Source organism: Rhinolophus sinicus, chromosome 3 (genome assembly GCF_057876585.1).
Source record: "Rhinolophus sinicus isolate RSI-liver-muscle chromosome 3, RSI-T2T, whole genome shotgun sequence".
Lineage (NCBI taxonomy): Eukaryota > Metazoa > Chordata > Mammalia > Chiroptera > Rhinolophidae > Rhinolophus > Rhinolophus sinicus.
Window position 1 is genome coordinate 192205608 of NC_142503.1, and position 20714 is coordinate 192226321.

The 20714-nt window shown below is 57.1% G+C and overlaps 2 protein-coding genes across 4 annotated transcripts in view; one reads left to right on the forward strand and one right to left on the reverse strand.

The window, feature by feature from the left end:
- The first annotated feature begins 929 nt into the window (after positions 1 to 929).
- Positions 930 to 12925, forward strand: CHGA (chromogranin A). Its single transcript, XM_019745396.3, has 8 exons — positions 930 to 1194; positions 2022 to 2068; positions 4591 to 4684; positions 5947 to 6015; positions 7051 to 7149; positions 8302 to 8700; positions 9412 to 9887; positions 12449 to 12925. Exons 1-8 carry the CDS (start codon positions 1149 to 1151, stop codon positions 12530 to 12532), a joined length of 1314 nt encoding a protein of 437 aa, XP_019600955.3. The 5' UTR covers positions 930 to 1148; the 3' UTR covers positions 12533 to 12925.
- Positions 12926 to 16297: 3372 nt separating this feature from the next.
- Positions 16298 to 20714, reverse strand: part of ITPK1 (inositol-tetrakisphosphate 1-kinase) — a 155033-nt gene continuing 150616 nt past the window's right edge. For all 3 annotated transcript variants that reach the window (XM_019745416.3, XM_074327020.2, XM_074327024.2), the window contains one exon: positions 16298 to 18404. In XM_019745416.3, coding sequence (XP_019600975.1) covers positions 18046 to 18404 — 359 coding nt within the window. In that variant the 3' untranslated portion in view covers positions 16298 to 18045. The remainder of the gene's footprint in view (positions 18405 to 20714) is intronic.

Below are 20714 nucleotides of genomic sequence, written 5' to 3' on the forward strand. Positions count from 1 at the left end.
CCCCAGGTCGAGAGCAGCAATGTGGCCGAGCATGGGCAGAGGGAAACAAAAGCAAGAAACCAACCTTTCACACAAAACACCCAGGTTTTGAGAACACTCAGAAAGGTGAAAACTGTTCTCAAATACGCGATGAGTTACCAGCCACAAGAAAGTGGTCCTAAGGGGTTGAACTAGGGCCAATGAAAAGTTATAAGCACTCCTATTTTGGTTTGATATCAAGAACTGTCCCCTACTCCTCTCTCATTGGCCCCACGAGAGCTGTCCAACAATGGCCAGAGTCCACGATTCACTTACCCATGGGTTAAACATCCAATCAGTGTATTCAACAGTTATCTATTAACTGTGTTTAACTCTGTGCCAGGGGCCGTGCTCAGCACTGTGAAAGCAATGGAGACTAAACATGATTCAAATAAATAAATACATACATATACGATACAATTACAAATTGTGAAGACACAAAACTGGATTAGAGAGGCTTTACTCAGACAGGGTCAGGAGGCCTCTCTAGGGCCTCCTAGATATTTGAGGGAGCCCTGAATGGTGAGCACACCAGCAGCCTGTGAGATCGGGGGTTAGCGCCCAGAGCAGAGAGAGCACGGAACGGTGCGCTAGGATTGGCAGGGACCTCAGGTACACTGGAGAAACACAAGGCCCGGAGACCGGGAGTGACCTGACCACCCGACACACAGCAAGTCGGTGGAGCCGTCGAGGGGTGGAGGAGCAGCCGAGCCTCCCATGGCACCTCCTGGAAGCCAAATACGCGCCTCATAACCTGACCCACTAGGTGCGAGCCGCCGGGACCAGAAGCAAGAGAGGTAAGGCTGCCGATGGAGCGAAGTGCGGCGGGACCCTCAGCGGGGTGGAGAAAAGGGCCAGGGGCGGCCCGATGACGTCATTTCCGGGGTTGGGGGCGGTATATAAGCCAGGCGCGCGCGAGCGCGGCTACTGCTGCTGCTGAAGTATCCGAACTCAGTGCAGCGAGGCTGGTGGGCGGACCGACGGACGGACGTACACAGGGACGCTGCGACCCCCACCCCCGCACAAACGCCGCGGTAACCCGCCTTGCCCCGCCGGTCCAGCCACTCCTCGCTCGGCTGCCCGCCGTGCCCAGCCCCAGACCGCCAGCTGCTCGGCGCCCCGGGTTCGCCATGCGCTCCGCCGCTGTCCTGGCGCTTCTGCTCTGCGCCGGGCAAGGTGAGCGAGCGCGGAGTCTCGGGGGACAGGGCCCTGGGTCCCACTGCCCATCCGTGCCTGCTCTTGTCCCGCCCGCGCTGAGGTCCAGGCACCACGCCGCGCCGCGAGCCCCTCCACACCTCCCCTCCAGCACGGCGAGTTTTCAGCACCGCGGACAGCGCCTCCTCCTAATTCCTGGCCCCACAAAACGTCCTCCGCCCAGCACCTGCAGACCGGACTCTTTGGGCACGACTCCCAACCCCGCGAGGCAGGGCCCCTTGGTGCCTGCACCTCATGTTGGGTTCGGCGTCTGAGCTGCATCAGGGCCAACGCCGGCTCCTTGCCGTGGCTGGCCAAGGTCATTGGGGGAGATGGGAGGGCTGCTGCTGGCTCCCCCTCTCACCTCTATCCCTTTTCCATCCTCCCGCTCTCCGTGTCTTTCTGCTCTTGACTTCTGCCTCTCAGTATCACCTCTCACAATTCTCCTCCATCTCTTTTTCCTTTTTCCTCACCTCTGGGATCTCTCCCTGCATTCTCCCCAACCCCAATCCTATTCAGCCCTTGGCCTTGTTTTCACAACACTTGCCTTCAGCTCCCACAGCCCCTCCAGAGCAGACACTTTCCCAAAGGGGAGGGTTAAGGCTTTCAGTGAAGCCTCTGGGAGACACCCCTTGGGAGCAGCAGTCGGGGAATAGAAACAAAATTAGCTCTGGCATCTAATTTGGGTGGGGGCAGTTTTGAGGGGGAGCACAGAGGTGAATAGACCCCCGATGAACCTGGTCGGGAAGGGCTGGGCTCTCCCCTGAGAGCAGAGAAGTGACCCCAGGTCTCTCTCTTTTTCTTCCCAGTCACTGCCCTCCCTGTGAACAGCCCTATGAATAAAGGGGACACCGAGGTAAGGAGGGGTGCGGAGATGTCCCGGGATGGGGGGTAGGAGGCCCCAGTGGATGCCTCACATCCTGTTCTTGGGCAGCTGCAGGAGTGAGTTTGGCATAAAGCCAAGAGCCAGCACTGCGGCTGCTGAGCCTGGGGACAGCTTGCAAAAGAAGATATCAAAGATTGCTTGATTGCCCTGCTGTCCTGCTGGGGGGACTTCCCCAGCTTCCTCTGAGCTGAGTCTGCAGCCCAACGGGGCCTGTGTCTTGCTTGCTGGGCTGAGGTGCCAGGTCCACCGTCTTGAACATTCTGAATCTGGCATGACCACTGAGGGCTGCTGGCCGTGGCTTCCCTGTGGTCGTAGTTGTCCATAGACCTTTGAGGATGGTCTTCACCTGCCTGGTTCTGGCCTCCCCCTTTGCTGCCATTCCCCTCCCCCCACGGATCTGCCAGTGATGCTCCACCCCCACCCACAGGCACTCAAGCTCCAGCTGTCCCAAAGGGCCACAAGGAAAAACATTCTTGGTCATGGCCTCTGCACCCAGGGTCCCGGCCAGTTAGCAGTGATGGTGGATGTCACCCAGGAAAGAGACTTAGGAGACACCAGTGGAGGGGTTCTTAGCCAGCAAGAGACACTCCATGTTGGGTGTATACTTGAAATTTGTTCATGTCTGTGGCGAGGCTGTGTTTCTAGTCTCTGGTGCTCACAGATAGCTCCATTTGAGAGTCAGAGAAAGTTCTACTCCCCACCTTTCCAGGAGCTGTTTTCTTCCATTCCAGAGAGGCTATGGTTAAAAACCAAAGCCTCAAAGCAATTTCAACCTCAATTTACTTAATTATATTTCCTATTCGATAGTTGCAGACAGGCCTGTATTTAAACCTCTACCATTCATTGTAGCTGTGTGGTCTTGGAGAAATTCCTTAACTTCTCTGAGCTTCTCCTTTTCCCATCTCTAATATTTCCCTCGAGGGGAGTTGTGAGGAGTAGGAATCATAGATGTGCGGTGCCCGGTACATAGTAAGTCCTCAGTAAATGGGCACTTATTTCTAGAGCTTCCCTTCTTGATCTCCCCATTGTTCTTGGGACCCATATCCAATTCCTCTCTCCCACAATCCATCCTCATGGACAGGTGGTTATTCTGATATTCCCATTGCAAGGTCTGGGGTTGCATGGAGATATAAGGTACAGGCTGCAGGGCCCTCCTTGCCAGATCCCTTAGGGGAGACGCTTTGGTTACCATGTAGTACTCACAGCCTGGGGTTAGGGGCACCGGAACAGCTGGTTAGGACCTGAATGTTCCATCCTAGGATGCTCTGACAACTGTAGAGCTTATTTGCCAGTCTGCCATCCTGGATCCTTGGACAGGTTGCCTTGGCATCCCATAGGCAGCCTTCCACCCCCTCCCTCCCTCCCAGTATTGCCGGATGCATGTCTGACACCTCCTGCTCCTCCTGGCTCTAGACAGCTGAAGCAGGTTAGGAGTTGTGTATCCCTCCCTGGGTGTGTGTGGCACTTCACGTTTTATAGTGTTTTCTCATTTGTGCCTTATCGCCCTGGGAGGGGAGTTAGGAAGTTCTTCTCACTCCCATTTTACAGATAAGGAAACTGAGGCTCAAAGAGGTCAAGTCACATACCCAAGACAACACAGCTAGGATACCACACTACAATTGGCACCATCTTCAAATATCTATTTATCAGGTGCCTGGTTACTCACAGCACCTTGCTGGGCAGTGGGCAAGACTGTCAGGATATGGCTGCTGTTGGCCTGGAATGGACACCCAGATGTAGCTGATGTGTCCCCATATCCAGCCAGGGGATTTATCCCGAGTGAATATGGAGCCAGACCATGAGGCTGTCACTTCCTACATGTGACAACACCGGGGATGTTAAAAGACTGATCCAAGTCCGGTTTCCAGACAGGGTAGAGCCAGGGAAGGTCTTTGTTCTCCTCTGGGCAGTCCAGAAAGGCTTCCTGGAGACGGCTAACCTTTGAGGCATCTGCAAGACTGAAGTACTTTTGCAAGACATGTGTCTGATGCCCAGGAGCAGCTTCCCCATCTATAGAGAAGCACTTGGGGATGAAACGGTCTATTTCTCTCTGATGCTCAGTTATTTTCTTTCAATTAGAGAATGGAAAGGTGGGGTCCTCCATGTCACCTGGTCCAATCTGCCATGGATATTGTTAAAGAGATCAAGGCCCAGAGAGGTTCAGTGTCTTGCCCAATGTCACACAGTGAGTTACGAACATGCTGAGATGAGCTGCAGCTCTCCTAATACTCTGTGGTACCCACCTAGAGGGGCACCTGCTAGCCAGGTGATGGGAGTGCCTGGCACATGATTAGCACCATATAAGGCTTTTCTCTTCTCATTGCTATTATTGTCTGGCTGAGGAAGCAGAGCTGTGCCCCTGAGCCAGGCCTCCATGGACTCCTGAAGAGAAAGCTAACACCCTTATGTTCTCATTAGAAATTTGCTCTGGAGCCTCCAGGGCCTGAGTCCCATGCCCAAGCCGGCCCCAACCTGCCCTACTTTCTTCCCAGGTGATGAAGTGCATCGTTGAGGTCATCTCTGACACACTGTCCAAGCCCAGCCCCATGCCTGTGAGCCAGGAGTGTGTGGAGACACTCCGAGGAGGTACGGGCCAGGCTGGGGGTGAGGGGCTGGGGGTGAGGAGCTGGGGGTGGGGGGCTGGGGGGTGAGGGGCTGGGGGTGAGGAGCTGGGGTGAGGAGCTGGGGGTGAGGAGCTGGGGGTGGGGGACTGGGGTGTGAGGGGCTGGGGGTGAGGGGCTGGGGGGTGAGGGGCTGGGGGGTAAGGGGCTGGGGGTGAGGGGCTGGGGGTGAGGAGCTGGGGGTGGGGGGCTGGGGTGTGAGGGGCTGGGGGTGAGGGGCTGGGGGTGAGGATTTGTGGGTGAGGGGCTTGGGGTGAGGGGCTGGGGGTGAGGATTTGGGGGTGAGGGGCTGGGGGTGAGGATTTGTGGGTGAGGGGCTTGGGGTGAGGGGCTGGGGGAGAGGATTTGGGGGTGAGGGGCTGGGGGGTGAGGAGCTGGGGGTGAGGGGCTGGGGGTGAGGAGCTGCTGCCTGCTGGGCTGAGTGGTTAGGACATGGGTTTGATGGAATTGAACAGTTTAATCCAATGGCCACTGACCAAGTTCCTGCTGTGTCCATGCCTGTGCTACAGTCTGAGGGGCACAGGGAGATGAAGGGGTCACAGGCCCCATGCGCTTGGAGCTTACAGACTAGCAGAGGGAACAAATATGAACACAATTAGCTGGGATTTGGGGCAAAATGAAACTGGGGCTGGAACAGCAAGCCACCAGAATGTGAGCTCCCTATGACAAGGATTTTGTGTGCTATATCCCCCATGCCAGGAACAGCTGCTGGCACCTGGTAGATACCCTGTAGATATGTGATGAATGTAGGAGCATCATGGGTGGGCAGGAGGAGGAAAAAGCTTTGCCAAGCAGGCAGTCAAGTTTGACCAGCTGTTGGGTGGAGCCAACATTAGCATTGGGGTTGGGTGTTCGAGGAAAGTTGGAAACCCACAGGGAGAAAAAGGATGAAAGGGGACTCTAGGTGGAGCCGACAGCACGAGCAAAGGCATGGAGATGGGGAGACGTGTTGTGTTTGGAGACACTCCTACCTCACCTGAGGGCTGCCATCTCCGCCCAGGTCTGGGTGCTGGGACAGTGACTGACCTTTCTGAAGTAGTAGAAAACTGATTGACACCTTGGAAAGGAGGTCATTTCAAAAGTGTTAATCTCAAGACCCAATCTCACAGCTGCCACCCAGGCTTTGAGTTTCCAGAATAAAATCCTTGTGCTCAGCTGAAAATATGGATGACAATCTTTCTCTTCTGTTCTTTGGAAATAAACCATAATCATTCTCCTTCACCACAGATGAACGGATCCTCTCAATCCTGCGACATCAGAATTTGCTGAAAGAGCTCCAAGACCTTGCTCTCCAAGGTATTTCCAGGCACTGCACATGAATCGGGATAAATTCCAGTGACTGACAGTCAGGAAATCAGGGTGGAAGGTCGAGCAGGTCCTGTTTCTCTCTGATGCTCAGTTAGTGCCTTTCAACTACAGAGTGGAAAGGTGGGGTCCTCCACACCACCTGGTCCAATGTGCCATTGATATTGTTAAAGCGATCAAGGCCCAGAGAGGTTGAGTGTCTTGCCCAAGGTCACACAGTGAGTTAGGGACATGCCAAGATGAGCTGCAGCTCTCCTAATACACTGTGGTCTCGGGAGTTCAGCCACTGCAGTGAGGGCACTTTTAAGACTAGGTGGCAGGGAGGATATTTTTCCTCTGGGCATACTCCCTGGCGCACAGCCACTGTGTCGGGCTCCTCTGGCCATTCCACAGACTCATTATGATGGAAAAACATCATGACCAGCCGCAAGTTGGCCTGGGCAAGAGGCCGTCATCTGGTGGGTGGGGACAGTCAGAGGAGGCAGCAGCAGCCTCAGGCTGATGCAGGGAGAGGGGTCTCTGTATCATGGCAGCAGGTGCCAACCCTGGGCGTGGACTCAGGCATGTGCTTGGCTTTCTCCCAAGGGCCTGGATTTAGGGGTTCCAGGGGGAGCAGGGGTTGCCTGAATCAAGATCCCCCATGAGGGGATAAGCAGTCGCTGTTTTCCTCCCTTAGCTATCAGCCAGGTTCTGAGGGGCCCCTTCTGTGCCTCTGCCTCTGGGACCGTCAGCTCCCTCTGAGCCTTTGTTGCTCTGGGAGGCAGCAGGGAAGGCTTCTTCTCATTTCCTAGGTGAGGCACTGAGTCTGCAGAGGGGGTATGGCTGCCTGATGGACCCCAGCTAGGAGGGGGCAGGAGCAACCACGTCTCCCCCATCCCCGAGTTCTCACCCCCTCAGTCTGTCATCGGGAAGGGGGGTGGGAACGTGATGTGCACAGTGTACAGATAAGGAGCTGCAGGGGTTCCCTCTCACAGACACAGGCCGGCTCAGACCAAAAGGGGCTTTTCTCTCCGTCTCTCATACCAGGTGCCAAGGAGAGGGCCCATGAGCAGAAGAAACACAGCAGTTTTGAAGATGAACTCTCAGAGGTTCTTGAGAAGCACAACAGCCAGGCCGAGCTAAAGGGTCAGTGCTGGCCCGTCTGGCCAGAGACCAGGGGAGGGAGGAGATAATAACAGCACTTAGGATAAATGGAGGATTCCTAGGAGGCAGGAGGCCCCACCTTTTCGCCCTATAAGGTCGCTATTATTTCCTTCCATTTACACATGGGGGAAACTGAGGCTCAGAGAAGGGAAGTACCTTATCCAAGGCATAATAGGAGATGTGAAGCTAGGTCTGTCTCACTGTCCCATCTGCTCCCCACAGAGGCCGACACTCCAGGGCTGGGATCTCAATGTCTTCCACCTGGGGCTGAGAGGGAAGCCTGCCCAAGTACCCTCATATTGGCCGGGGCTGTTGCCCCAGTGGCTCCTTGGGGCATGGTGTGGAATCCCACATGCTGGCGCCATGAGAAAGTGTCAGGATAACTGTGGATGTCTGCCATGGGCTGCGGGAGGGGGAACAGCGTGTGTGTGCGCGCGCTTCAATGAGGGAAGCAGCCACGTGTCAGCACAAAGAGTACCCTGCACTTGGCCTTCGGAAGCTTGCGTTCAAGGCTCAGCCCTACAGACTACGTGAGCACGGATGGGTCTCCTGACCTTTGTGAGGATCAGTTTGAGTTTCTGTAAATGGGATGGGAGAACTTCCACCTGGAGTCCTGGAGTCAAATGGTGGGATGTTGTAGGTAGTGCTTTGTTCTACAGTAGCCATTCTAGGGACGGGAAAGTCTTTTACAGTCGCAATACCTTTTAATGAAACCCTACAAATATTGAGGAATTGAGCACCGTCACAGGACACTCAAGACAGAGAAGCCCCATGTGGAAGGGAGAATGGAGTCACAGTTAATGGTGCCTCTTACACAGAGAGGTTAAGGAACTTGCCCAAGATCACACAGCAATTCAGCTGATGTCCTAATTTTCAATTCAGAGCTCAATCTTGGGTCATTTTTTTTTTAAATCACACCCTTCTTTAAGAGGTAGAATTACAAAGAAACACAATCCAGTTGTGCTCAGGTCAAACCCAGGCATGGAGAGGGTAATCCTAATTCTCCATGGATGTCTTAGGTTGGGCTTGTGGGCAGTGAAGCGAGAGAAGGACTAAGATCTGAAATTGGGCTCTGGGGAGACTCCGCGTGCAGCCTGGTCCTCAGGGCCTGACTTGGCTCTGTTGTTTCTGTAGAGGGGACAGAAGAGGTGCCCTCCAAAGATGCTGCGGAGAAAAGAGGAGATGCTAATGAGGTGGAGACGAACGCCGAAGATACAGATGGAGCCAGGCCCCAGGTCTCCCCAGAGCCCGGGCAGGGGTCCGAGGTGGAGGAGGAAGCTGCCAACACTCACCCTCCAGCCAGCCTCCCCAGCCAGAGACACCCAGGCCCACAGGTCGAGGGGGCCAGCGAGGGCCCCTCCCAGGGTCTGGTGGACAAAGAGAAGAGCCTAGGTGCAGAGCAAGGGCAGCAGGCCAGGAGAGAAGAGGACGAGGAGGCCGCAGAGGCTGGAGAGAAGGTCGTCCCCGAGGAAGACGGCCCTACCGCCGTCCTTAACCCCCACCCGAGCCTCGGCTACAAGGAGACCCAGAGCGGTGAGAGTACATACTGTCTGAGACCTCAACAGATATGTGGGAGGGGGGCACAGATGGGAGGGGAACCTCACCCATAATCTCATTCCACTTTCACAACAACCCTGAAAGTAAGTATTACCTCCATTTTCAGATGGGAAACTAAGGCTCAGAGAGGTTAGGTAATTTGCCCAAGGTCACATAGCTAAATTACAGTAAAAGCTAATAGTCCAACCCAGGTTTGTCAGACTCCAAAACTATGCATCTCCAGTGTTCCACATAGACCCTCCCCCCTAAATCCAGGAAGCTAGAAGGCTTTGTAGGGTAGGTGAGTAGGCTTTGGGAATAGAGGGACAGCATGACAGGTGGGAACAGGCTTGTCTGGGGACAATTGTCAGCTTCAACCAGGGTTTAGAAGGGACCCTGGCTCCTCCTGAGGGCCTTTTCAGGGTCTTTCCTCCCTGCCTAGCTAGGTGACCCCTGAATCATGGGCTTCAGAGGTGAGAGAGCTAAAGGAAGAGGCAGGCTCCAGCCAACCCACCCCTCTGAGCTCTGAGAGGGTCTTGCAAAGCGTGGTGTCGAGATGGCTTTTTCCAAGCAGAACTCATCGTGAAGAAGCTGAGCCGGACCTAGAGCGCAGGGTCTGTGGTCCAACACAGAGGTCCCTGGGGAGTGGCCGGGGCGGGGAGGGCGGCAATCCCTCCCTCATCTGCTCTTGTCCACCACCTGCTCCAGGTTGGTCCGAGGCTATGACTGTGGATGGAGCCGGGAAGACTGGGGCTGAGGAAGCTCAGCCCCCCGAAGGGAAGGGGGAGCGGGAGCGGTCCCGGCAGGAGGAGGAGGAGATGGCAGAGGCCCCTCAAGGCCCCTTCCGGGGCGGGAAGAGCGGGCCGCTGGCGCAGGAGGAGGAGGAGCGACTCTCCGAGGAGTGGGAAGATGCCAAGCGATGGAGCAAGATGGACCAGCTGGCCAACGAGCTGACGGCCGAGAAGCGGCTGGACAGGGAGGACGAGGAGGACGACCCTGACCGCTCCATGAAGCTCTCCTTCCGGGATCAGGGCTACGGCTTCAGGGGCCCAGGGATGCAGCTGCGACGAGGCTGGAGGCCGTCCTCCCGCGAGGACAGTGTGGAGGCAGGCCTGCCCCTCCAGGCGCGTGGCTACCCAGAGGAGAAGAAAGAGGAGGAGGGCAGCGCCAACCGCAGACCAGAGGTTGGTATGGAGCGGGAGCCGGCCCCAGGGGTGTTGGCCCAGCTGGGGGAGGAGGGCCAGCTGCACTCAGATGTGTGGCCCCTGCCCCACTGGGAGGACACAGTCCCCTTGGAGCCTGGGACTGGAGAGACACTCAGACAGGGGGTTCTTGGACGCTCCCCAAAGGCCTGGGCTTGGGGCAGAGCTGGGAAGGGGTAGGAGACAGGGCATATCAGGCAGGGCGGGGAGTGAACCCCAGCTCAAGGAGGGCACCCAGTCAAGCTGGAGGGCAGGCAGACAGGAGACAGGAAGTGTTCAGATCAGTGCATGGAAGCAGGAGAGGTGGTAAGCTGAGCCAACCCCCCGAGGTGCTGGGTGGGGACTCCATCCTGAAGGCAACAGGGAGCCCCTGCAGGTTTGGGAGCAGGACACGGGAGTAATGGGTGCAGCTTGGAGCTTTGGATGGAGAGCTTGGAAACTAAAGGACCTGGCAGGGACTGGCCTGAAGAGGACCGTCTACTGCCTGGGGGACCCAAGCCCAGGGTACCATTGGCCCAAGAGCTGGGAGGGCATGAGAGGAGAGGACACTAAGGGAGAGCTGGCATCCCAGGGAGACCCTGCATTTGGTCCAGCCAGGTCCTCTCCTGGACCCCAGGCAGCCCAGGCACACCCTCCTCGCCCAGGTTCAGGCCCTGCCTCCCAACCCGAAGAGGGTGGGAGCAGGGCCAGCTGGACCTCCGGGCCTGGTCATGAATGGGAGGGGAAAGCAGGTGGGTGCCACAAAACCTGGGTTCTGCCTCCTCCTAGCTGTGTGACCTTGGGCAGGTGATTCTCCTTCTCTGAGTCTCAACACTTCCCCATTTCTGGAATGGGGGTAAGGCATCCTTTCTGCTCACCTCATTATCATGATCAGGACACACGCAAGACTGGGAAACCTGGCCATGCCCAGGGCCTCTTGGGAAGCACAATGGGGTGCACTGACACAGCCCCATAGGAGGGATGGCATGGGAGTTGGGGTCCCTGGCAGGCCTGCAACACAACCTTAGAGCTGAAGGAGGTCTTGGGGGGTCTGTGGTTCCAGCCTCTGTGCCCAGTTGGGAATTGGGGCCCTGCGGGGGGCTGGGACCTGTCCGAGGCCCTGGCTCCAGTGCTCTTCTCTGCCCACCCAGAAGAGGAGGTGGCCCCTTCATCAGATTCCCACCCCGCTCTGTGGGTCTGGGACCAGGGTCTGGGCAGCCTGAGAGGGAGACAGCTCTTTCTCGGCAGCTGGAGCTAGAAGCGGTCATGTGCCTATGTCCTCAGGAGACGGAGGGTATGGGGTACAGGAAACAGCAACATGTTCCCCACCCCTAGCTTTTGGACCCAGAGCAAGGCTGGGCACTTTTGATCACGCCCTTCCGCACCCACAGCAGCTGTAGAGTGAGGTGCCCTGAGACGCCTGCCAGCTTCCCTTCACAAGCAGAGGGAGCCCTGGACGGCAGGGTGGATAAACGGGGACCATAGAGCAGTGTGGGCCTCCCCCACCCAGCCCAAGGGTCTCAGAAAACAGCCCCAGCGTCACAGAGCTCATGCCCCAGGGGCTACTCCAACACAGAAGGCTCTGAGGTCCCTACGTCCATGGCAACCACTGTCCATCTGCTTGAACTGAGCCCCAGCTGTAGCTCAGTGCTGTTCTAGGGGTGGGGGTGGCTTCCGCAGACTGGCATCCAGCAGGGACCCCGGGAAGACCACCCCTTCCAGGTCAAGGCCAGGAAGCGGCCTTCCCCGACTCGTGTTGTGAGTCCAAAGGCACACTCTTGTGGGCAGCAGTCCCAGCTCCGGGGCTGGAAGCTTCCCAAGGCTAGAGCACAGAACACGGCTCACAGAATATGCCCCGACCACCCTGTCAACCAGAGCTCACCCCCCACCCGCCCACTGGGGCCCAGGATTGAGGCCCAGACGTACATCGGCAGGTAGATGCGGGGCAGCTCTCACAGCCTCCAGCCTGCGTTACAGGCTCATGCTGCCCAGGTAGAGAGGCCTGCAGCAGACCGGAAACCCAGGCCTGGCCTCACCTGGGAGCCATCGTTAGTCTAGGCCTGGGTGGGGGGTGAGGGTAGCGGGTACTGAGGAACTCTGAAGGGTACCAGAGGCCTTGTTTTCCACATACCGTGTTTCCCCGAAAATAAGACCCAGCCGGACCATCAGCTCTAATGCGTCTTTTGGAGCAAAAATTAATATAAGACTCAGTCTTATTTTACTGTAAGACCGGATCTTATGTAAGACCGAGTTTTATGTTAATTTTTGCTCTGAAGATGCATTAGAGCTGATGGTCTGGCTAGGTCTTATCATTCCGGAGGCAGCGGGCCTGGAGAAGAGGCCACCAGGGACAGTGTGGGGTCAGGGCCCCCGTTCCCCCCACATTCTCGTGCACCATAGTCCGGCAGGCCGGCATCACTGTCCCCATGGCACGCAGAGGCCCCCCAGGCTCAGGGAAGCAAAGCTACGCGTCCAAGGCCATACAGCTAGTCTGGCTGCACAATCCACGATGGTGGCCCAGGCTCCTGGGCCAGTCCCTCTATGACCCTGGTGTTCTTTCCTAGGACCAGGAACTGGAGAGCCTGTCGGCCATAGAGGCAGAGCTGGAGAAGGTGGCCCACCAGCTACAGGCCCTTAGGCAGGGCTGAGACGCCAGCTGGCCCTACCAGCCAGGACCCCGAGGCACCCTGTGGTCCTGGCTCTGTTGTCCCCTTTGCAGGTCCTGGCCAGCCGGCATGGGCGCTGCTTCCGGTAGGGCGGTTGCCCCAGCCCGCCCAAGCCCAGGCCACCCTGTTGCCCCCACGCTCCTTTCCTCCTGCCCTGGACCCCAGTATACGCCTCTGACGGGCAGACCCCCACAACTTTAAACGATTATCCTCTCTCTCAACACAGGAAGCTTTCTAGAAGTTTCCCTTCCACCATCAGAACCATTGGGCATAACTGTTAAATAACTTCTGGTCTTTTGGTGAAAGCTGAGAACTCCTGATGTAATATATTCTGTACAAAATTTATCGAAGGAAAAATAAACCTGCTCTGGGCTCTTTCTTGTTTCTTTGAACTTTCCCCCCTCTTGACTCAGAGTGGGGTAGGATGGATTGGATTCAGGCAGAAGGACCAGGGGAGGCTCAGGGCCCTGGGTGACGCCTTTCTGGGCCACTTCCCAGCCATGGGATCTTGGGCAAGTCACTTTGCACCTCTGAGCATCATTTTTCTCATCTGTAAAGTGGGGTGCTGATATGTGCCTCAAAGTGTGTGGGAGTTAAACATGCAAAGAGCCCCCAGGTTCCAGGTCTTCCCCAGATCCCAGCACAGCTGAGCTTTGCATGGCCCGTTTGGGAAATGGCCTCTGCCCTGTGGTGCTGGGGGAGGGGACCTGATAGTCCTGGGATAATACCTGCCCCCAAGGCCACAGCGCCCCTTGGCACACAGCTGCCACCCCCGACCTGGTACGTGCACAGGACTCTGGGGCAGCTGAAGTTCTTGCTCATGTAACGGTTCACTAGAGCGCGGCAGGTCTGTCTCAGCTTTGGGGAAACTGAGGCTCACAAGCTGAAATGACTCATCAGTCACAGGGAGGGATGATACCCAAAACATTTAACCATTGGGGCCTGCAGAATCACAGTCAGAACGGACTGGGCTGGTGCACTGGACCGGTGTGGACCAGCTGAATGCCAGGGCCAGTCAGTGAGGCTGCTTTGGACCCAGCGGGCCTGGGCACGCAGAGACGGCTGGGACAGAGCCCAACTTCAAGCCCACTGCCCAGAAATGTGGGTTTTGACGTAAGATTGGAGTTGGAACCCCCAGCCTATGTGGAGCTTGGGCAAGCGTTCCTGGCTTTCTCGGAGCCCGTTTCCTCATCTGTAAAATGGGGATGACACTTACTACCTCCTCACCAGATCACGATGAGGATTGGAGGGCTCAGACGGCCTGGATCCAAAAACCATTCTGATGACATGAGTTGTTTGAGGGTTCTTGGTAAGTCTGGGCCTCTCATGTGAGGGGCGAGGGGACTGCCCACTGCTGCTGATGCCCGACCCCCAGAGCACAGAGGGACACCCTCCAAGGAGCTGGTGCTATTAGGTGTTTCTTTTTTCACATTTCAGAGACAGGTTTGCACTCCATCCCTGCCAGTTGTAAAAGCAAACACAACGCTGTGTTCCACCAGTTGGTAAGGTATCAAATATCCGCTACCAACACTAGTTAGCAAATAGAACTTGGGTCATCTTGTCCCTGAAATAACCCATCCCAAACACAGGCCACCTGCGCTGTCATAACCCCATGGAGCAAACACACAACCAATTCAAGAGCCAGTGGACAAAGCTTCTTGGGTTTTGCAGAAGCCACACTTTTATATAGTGTGTTTGCGTGTGTATTCATATAAACATTATGTATGTGCATGTACACAGCTTCTGCTAAACTGCTCATGAACAGGATTGAAGCAAATAGTACTTGTCACAAAGCACTGGTGTCGACACTAAAACTGGAACTGCCAACGTGGTGGTGAATCCACTATGTAAGCAGCTTTTCGAGAGAGCAAGTTTCAGAGCAGTCTGATCCCTGCCCGCACAGCCCCAGCAAAGGGAACGTCCCTCCAAGCTGCCAGGTCATGGACAACTCCGGAAGTAAAGCGGGAAATGCAACCAGTCTTGGAAAAGGCCCCTGGTGGTCTGGGTGGGGCCCAGCGGTCAGAACAGAAGGACGAGGGCCCAGGCCCGTCTGTGAGAAGAGTCAGCTCCCCCTGAACAGTGTGTCTGGAGGTCACCTCATCTCAGACTCAGACGCGGGCAGGGTGGTGTGTGCGGCTTCAGGGCATGGGCAGGCTGACGAAGAGGGAGAAGCCCAGGCCCTTGTCAAGGATGTGTACTTCTTTGCCTGGTGGTGAGCAATGGTGGGGGGGGCCAAGCTCCTGCACAACAGGCAGCACCTAGCTCGCGGTGTCTGCAGCTCAGGCCCTTGAGCCTCGACTCAGGAGGGAGCGGGGCTGTCAGGGATCTTGCCAGGTTAGGGATCAGCTCCTAGGGGCAAAGTCCTTCAACCTTCCATAAAGCCCACTTGGCAGCCCTCTGGGTAGAAGAACTCATTTCCAAGGTTTTCTCCATTGATAAGATTAAAGACGCAGGCAGGCCCACTTAAAGGATGCCCAGCCGATTCCTCGGAAAGTCAGTGGGATCTGCCTTCTGCAGGTGAGACTGGGCGCTTCGGGCCCAGCCTGACCCACCACGCCCTGCGAACCCGGACTCCTGCACGCCGACAGCAGGGCCCACCCTCAGGAGACGGCGTGAGAGCTCCTGGTGAGGACAGACACCCAGCCTGCACACAGTTGGGGCTCGCTGTCTGTGGAACCACATCATTACACAATCAAAGCCCCTGCACGTAGAACTGGGCCCAAAGCCTCTGCCCAGCTGCCCAGGGCACAGACCTCATACATGACCCTCTGGCGCTGCCACCTGCCACCACCAAGACAGATGCTGCAGGGTCACAGACCCCAACATGCCCTGGAGTGCAGATGGGCCCTTCCCACCACCTGACAGCTCCCAGCCTTTGTGAAGCTCAACTTCCCCCTCAGTTTCCACTCCTGGAAAAAGCAACTGGTAAAGGGGGGGGGGCTTGGGAACAAGAGTCCCAACTCCCTGCAGGATGCCGGCAGGGCTGGCTCTGGGTATCACACCTGCTCACCATCTCCCGTGGATGCAGACCCTTCCCATGGGCCCACGAAGATTCCAGAGACTCTGTGCCAGAGGCAGCACCACCTGCCCTGGGGAAGAAAAGGCTTCAAAGGCTAAGTGTGTTTAAATGGGTCTTTCCCCAAGGCCAGTGACAATGGGCCTACGGGGAAATCAACCCTATGGACCCAAATAGGTCAGTGTGGCCCAGGTGACGTGGGGGCTGGTGCTCACTGGTGTCTCATCCCTGCACAGGCCATCTCCTCGAGTGTGCTCCGACACAGGTCCCTAAACCCCATCAAGAGACGGCCATTGTCTGGTGCACATGATCACCAGCCCAGGGGGGAAGGAGCAGCCCACACAGGCCCTGGAGTGCGGGCTGGGCCCCTTCCCTCCACCTGACAGCTGCCGGCCTTTGTGAAGCTCAACTTCCCCATTTCCGCTCCTGGAAAAGCAACTATTGTGCTCGCCACCCGCATGGAGGCCAGTGGAAAACGCCACATCACGGGAAAACAGTTACCTGATATCTGGGCCTGGATGCTGACATGTGCAACTCTGAGGGGTGACGCAAATCATACAGGAACACAACATGGCCAGGGGCCCCGCAAGGCGTCAGGGGTCACACCGCACTCCCTACCTGTTCGCGGAGGCAAATCGGGATTGGAATTTTATTCAAAAAGGTAAAGCCATTTTATTAAAAGACTGGGAGAATGACAAATTTTTAGCAACACTGTGTAAACACGTGTGAAATGCAGTTTGATTTCAGTAGTTTATTTTGGAGACAAAGCAGTGCAAGAGGCCGGCCACACTTTCCGGCTTCCCCGGGGCTCAGGGTTAGACAAGGAAAGGTGACAGTACAGACATTTTAATCGGGATTCAACACTCAAGTCGTGTAAACGCGGTTAGTCGGTGGGCCTGCAGTATCCAGGACAGCTGGGCAGTTCTGATGGCATCCACCCCGCACCCCAGGCCCAAAGCCAGACAACACCCCCAACCCCGCTGAGCCAGGCCTGAAGGTACCTCCAAGTGCGCAGCTCGGCCGGCCTCCTCCCTGACCACTCAGGTCAGGCCAGAGGCCTTTTCCTTTCTCAAAGTGAACTGAAATCTTAAGACACAGGCCATGCTCGGGGTCCGATGCATCTCGCCCAGCATTCACATTGTCCCAGGGCAGACAAAGCCCTTCACTGGCCTCCTTCTCGGAGGGGCTGCCAGCCTGCCTGGACCTCAGCTGGTGGTCTGTGTGCTGCCACCAGGGGCTGGAGTGACTGTAATTGGGGAGGGATTATCGTGTTTTCTCACCCCCGGGGGCTGCTCCTCCCTTGCAGTGAACATGGATCGGCCTACTGGCTAAGGGTGGGCCAGGCAGGTGTGAACATGAGTGAAGCGTCTGGGAAGCCTCCTTCTGCGTGGGAAGAGGGCCCGCATCGCCTCGATGCCAGGGGGTGGCTCATCCGGGTGATTTGCAGAGAGGCAGGCTGCATGGCAGGGGCTGGGGCGTCACGTCCGCCCTTCGGAGTTCTCTGGTCTCAACTGCCCATCAGAGACGAGGACATGGAGGTCCGGCGACTCTCGGAATGATTTGCCCAAAGTCACAGCACAAATCCTTGGCACAGGTGGGATCAGCCCGGGGACCCCAAACCTGGCAGCCTCCTCCCGAGTCCCGGGAGCAGCAGCGCTTGGTCAGGGAAGGACGCCCTCTTCAGGGCTGATGGGGCACATCGTGAGGGGCTGGGTGGACCCCAGGGCGCTGGATGTGGAGAGGGGGCCAACCAAGGGCCTTGGCCTCCCCTGAGAAGCTTCTTTCTCCTTCCCTTCAGGACTGGGCAGGAGGCCACAGCCGGCCCCTGGCATAGAACCCAAGAAAATGGTAGCTGCGGCCTCTCGCCTCCTTGGCTCACGCTTTCAGGATGGGCAGCTGCACACCTGGTGGGGTCTCAGGCTCCGCTCCTCACAAAGCTATGGAGGCGGCCAGCAGAAGGGGAGATGGCTAGGGGGCCGGCCTGGGGGAGGGGCTCGGAGAGAAGAGAGAGAAGGGGAACCGTCCACTTGCTCTGTTCAGCATCAACAGCCTAACCAGGGGTGGCCCCATCCCGGGTCCCCAAGGCCTGGTCCACAGCAGCCATCGAGACCAACAGACATGGATGTGCACACACACTCGCTCACGCACAGCAACCGCACACGCACACATACACCCCTCCTCACATTCAGACCTAGTGTTGAAAACACGGCGTGTGTAAACTCAGTGAAGAGATCTGCACAGCAGGAATCAGGCAGGATGTCCTCTTGCCGTGAGGCTGGACCCCTGGGTTCTTTTCCGTCTTCCCCCCCATCCCTCATTTAGATCATGACATCAGAAAATCAGGTTAAAAATTAAAAAAACAAAAAAAACAAACGATCAGACCGTTGGGAATTCTTAGTAGGTTGTCACCATCGGGAGCTGCTTGCCCAGTGGGCGTGCTCCGTGGCCCACGCCGCCCTCTGGGTCCTGGGCTCCGTGGCTATTGGGAGGAGGCCTTGGTGGCCAGCGAGGCCACACAATGCTGCTGGAAGCTGGGGGACACGGCAGTGGTGCAGCCGAGTCTCTGGTGGGGCAGCTTGGCGGTGCTGCTCGCACCCACGCCGGCCCCGTCGGACTCCGCCGTCCAAGGCGGGTCTTGGCCCATCATGCTGCTGCAGCAGCCAGGGCTGGCGCTGCACGTCCGCTCGCCCGCCAGGCTGTCCTCCTGCTCCGCCAGGAGCCTGCTGTGCCTCAGGGGGGCCACGTCCCCCACGGCGGCTGTGGCTGCGCTCTGGCCCTGCAGGACGGTGGCGATGTGGTTCAGGAGGTCTGTGAAGAACTCACTCACGCCCTCATAGCCTGGGGGTAGGACGGACAGAGAGTGCAGGCACTTAGCCGGGCGGCAGTGGAGACAGGCCATGGGCACGGGAACACTAAGTGGCCCACGGGACCCAATGTGACGCTTTCATGATCCCACTGACAGAAAAGCAAGGCTTCGCCGATAATGAGGGTGGATGGAAGTCACACAGCCTGGACTCACAGCGGGGCACATGTGGTCACACAGGGATGGGCCTTGAATTCTCTGCCTCCAGGTGTGAGGAGCTGTAGAACTTGAGCTGATGAGAAAACAGCCCGCACCCAAGTCCCTTTGGGCACAACCTTGGGGACTCATTTAATCACCCGCCCAACATGGTACGATGCCATCGAGTGGGTGACGAGCCATGGCTGGAGGTGGCAGTACCAAAGGCCTACTCCTCACGTTCTGAACGACAATCACCCCTCGCTGCCATGGGGCCCGGCCTCGACTTCCTCATGTATCAGCTGAGAAATCCCGGGGACGCTGCCGTGGGCACAACCGAGGGGGGCTGGAACCCCAGTGGGTGATGCCTCAACAGCAGCTGCTCCCAGAACGGGCGCCCTCCTCACCTCCCCAAAATACCTGCAGGGTATTGCTTGTGCCACATGCTCTGAGCACCAGAGCCAAGGGGCAGAGACGGGGCACCCCCAACAAGGCCATGACACACTGACACCCACTCCCCCTAACAAGTGGGGCCTTGCTCTCCTGAACAGAAACTGCTGGTGCCTGGCCGGGGCCTGCATTTCCCACCATAGATGTGACAGCAGCTGTCAGCAAATAAGTCCCTGGGAGCCGCCCACCAAGCAGGGCAAGGATCTGGGGCGAGGGTTTTGCTGACTCCCACAAACTGCTTGGAAAGAAACGCGACAGCGGGTGGGTGCCCCCATCTGCCTGCACCGGTTTGGAGGAATGAGAACCAGGCACACAGCTGCAAGAACAAGGGTCAGGACACAAAGCATGTCCTTGAAAAGGACCACTGTGCCCCCTTTGGGAGGGGATGGGGCACTGTGACCCCACCACCACTGGCCTGGTGCTGAAGTGACTAAAACCCTATGTCCTCAGGAAGGTCTTTGCAGCGGTCGGCACACGCTGGGTGAGAACGAAGGTTCAGGAATGGCAGGGTGTGTTACCTTCTACAGAGAAGCCAGCCCAGCGCGGGGGGCTGGGCTGCCTCATTTATTCAGACTCTTATTTGTTCAGCAAACAACTGCTTTGGTTTTGAGGGAGCCCGAGGCTGAGAGGGGGAAGCAGAGGTCCCCGCAGTAAAAATAAAACTGGTGGGAGTAGCTGGCACACACAGTGCTCCCACGTGTACAACATCCCTTCACTTAATCTTCACAACTCTATCCCCATTTTACAGATGAAGAAACAAGACATGGCGAGTTAAGTAACTGGCCCCAAAGACAAACAGAACTGTCACCAGGTGGACGTGTGACTATTCACGAGAGTGAAGACGGTGCTGACGTCCACAGTTGGTGTTCACCTGGGCTCACAAAGCCCTGGCCCCGGCTTCACATGCCTGCTCAGGACATCCTTGCAACCCCCGTGCAAGGGGCCCTAGGATGACCCCATTTTACAGATGAGGACACAGAGTTCCTATGTGGCAGAGCCTGGTTTTAACCAGGCCCTCTGGCCCTGCCTGTCCCTTCAATACCCATGTGGTGCTGGACACCCCATCCTCGGACTCGGCTTCTCTCAGCCCTGGGACTGGGGGACAGGGGCAGGAAGGATCTGGGCCCCTTGGGGGCCCCCAGAAGGCGTTGCTGGGTTTCCAGGGCAGAGAGACAAGCAGGGGAGGAGACCTGGAATCTGCGTCAGGCCAACACCAGGGAACGTAAGCTGTTCCCTCAGCAACCACTGTGCAGTGCTGAGACAAGGGCCGGCGTGTGTGTGTGTATGTGTGTGTGTGTGTGTGTGTGTGTGTGTGCGCGCGCTTCCTGGTGAGGTACGTAGGCTTGGGTGTGTGTGTGTGTGTGTGTGTGTGTGTGTGCGCGCGCTTCCTGGTGAGGTACGTAGGCTTGGGTGTGTGTGTGTGTGTGTGTGTGTGTGTGTGTGTGCGCTTCCTGGTGAGGTACGTAGGCTTGGGGTGTGTGTGTGTGTGTGTGTGTGTGTGTGTGTGTGTGTGTGTGTGCACGCTTCCTGGTGAGGTACGTAGGCATGTGTGTGTGTGTGTGCTTCCTGATGAGGTGGGTAGGCCTGAGGGTGGACAGGAGGCCGGGGAAGGCCCCTCAGGTCCGCCAGACCTGGCCAAAAGCTGTGTAGGCCACTCGGTGCCCAGAGTTCTATGTCGGCCAGAAGAGTGTGTCTGAGAG

Coding starts and splice junctions, on each gene's coding strand:
- CHGA (XM_019745396.3), top strand. CDS start 1,149: ATGCGCTCCGCCGCTGTCCTGGCGCTTCTGCTCTGCGCCGGGCAAG. Junction 4,685..5,946: donor TGTGGAGACACTCCGAGGAG/GTACGGGCCAGG, acceptor CCTTCACCACAG/ATGAACGGATCCTCTCAATC. Junction 7,150..8,301: donor CAGCCAGGCCGAGCTAAAGG/GTCAGTGCTGGC, acceptor TTGTTTCTGTAG/AGGGGACAGAAGAGGTGCCC.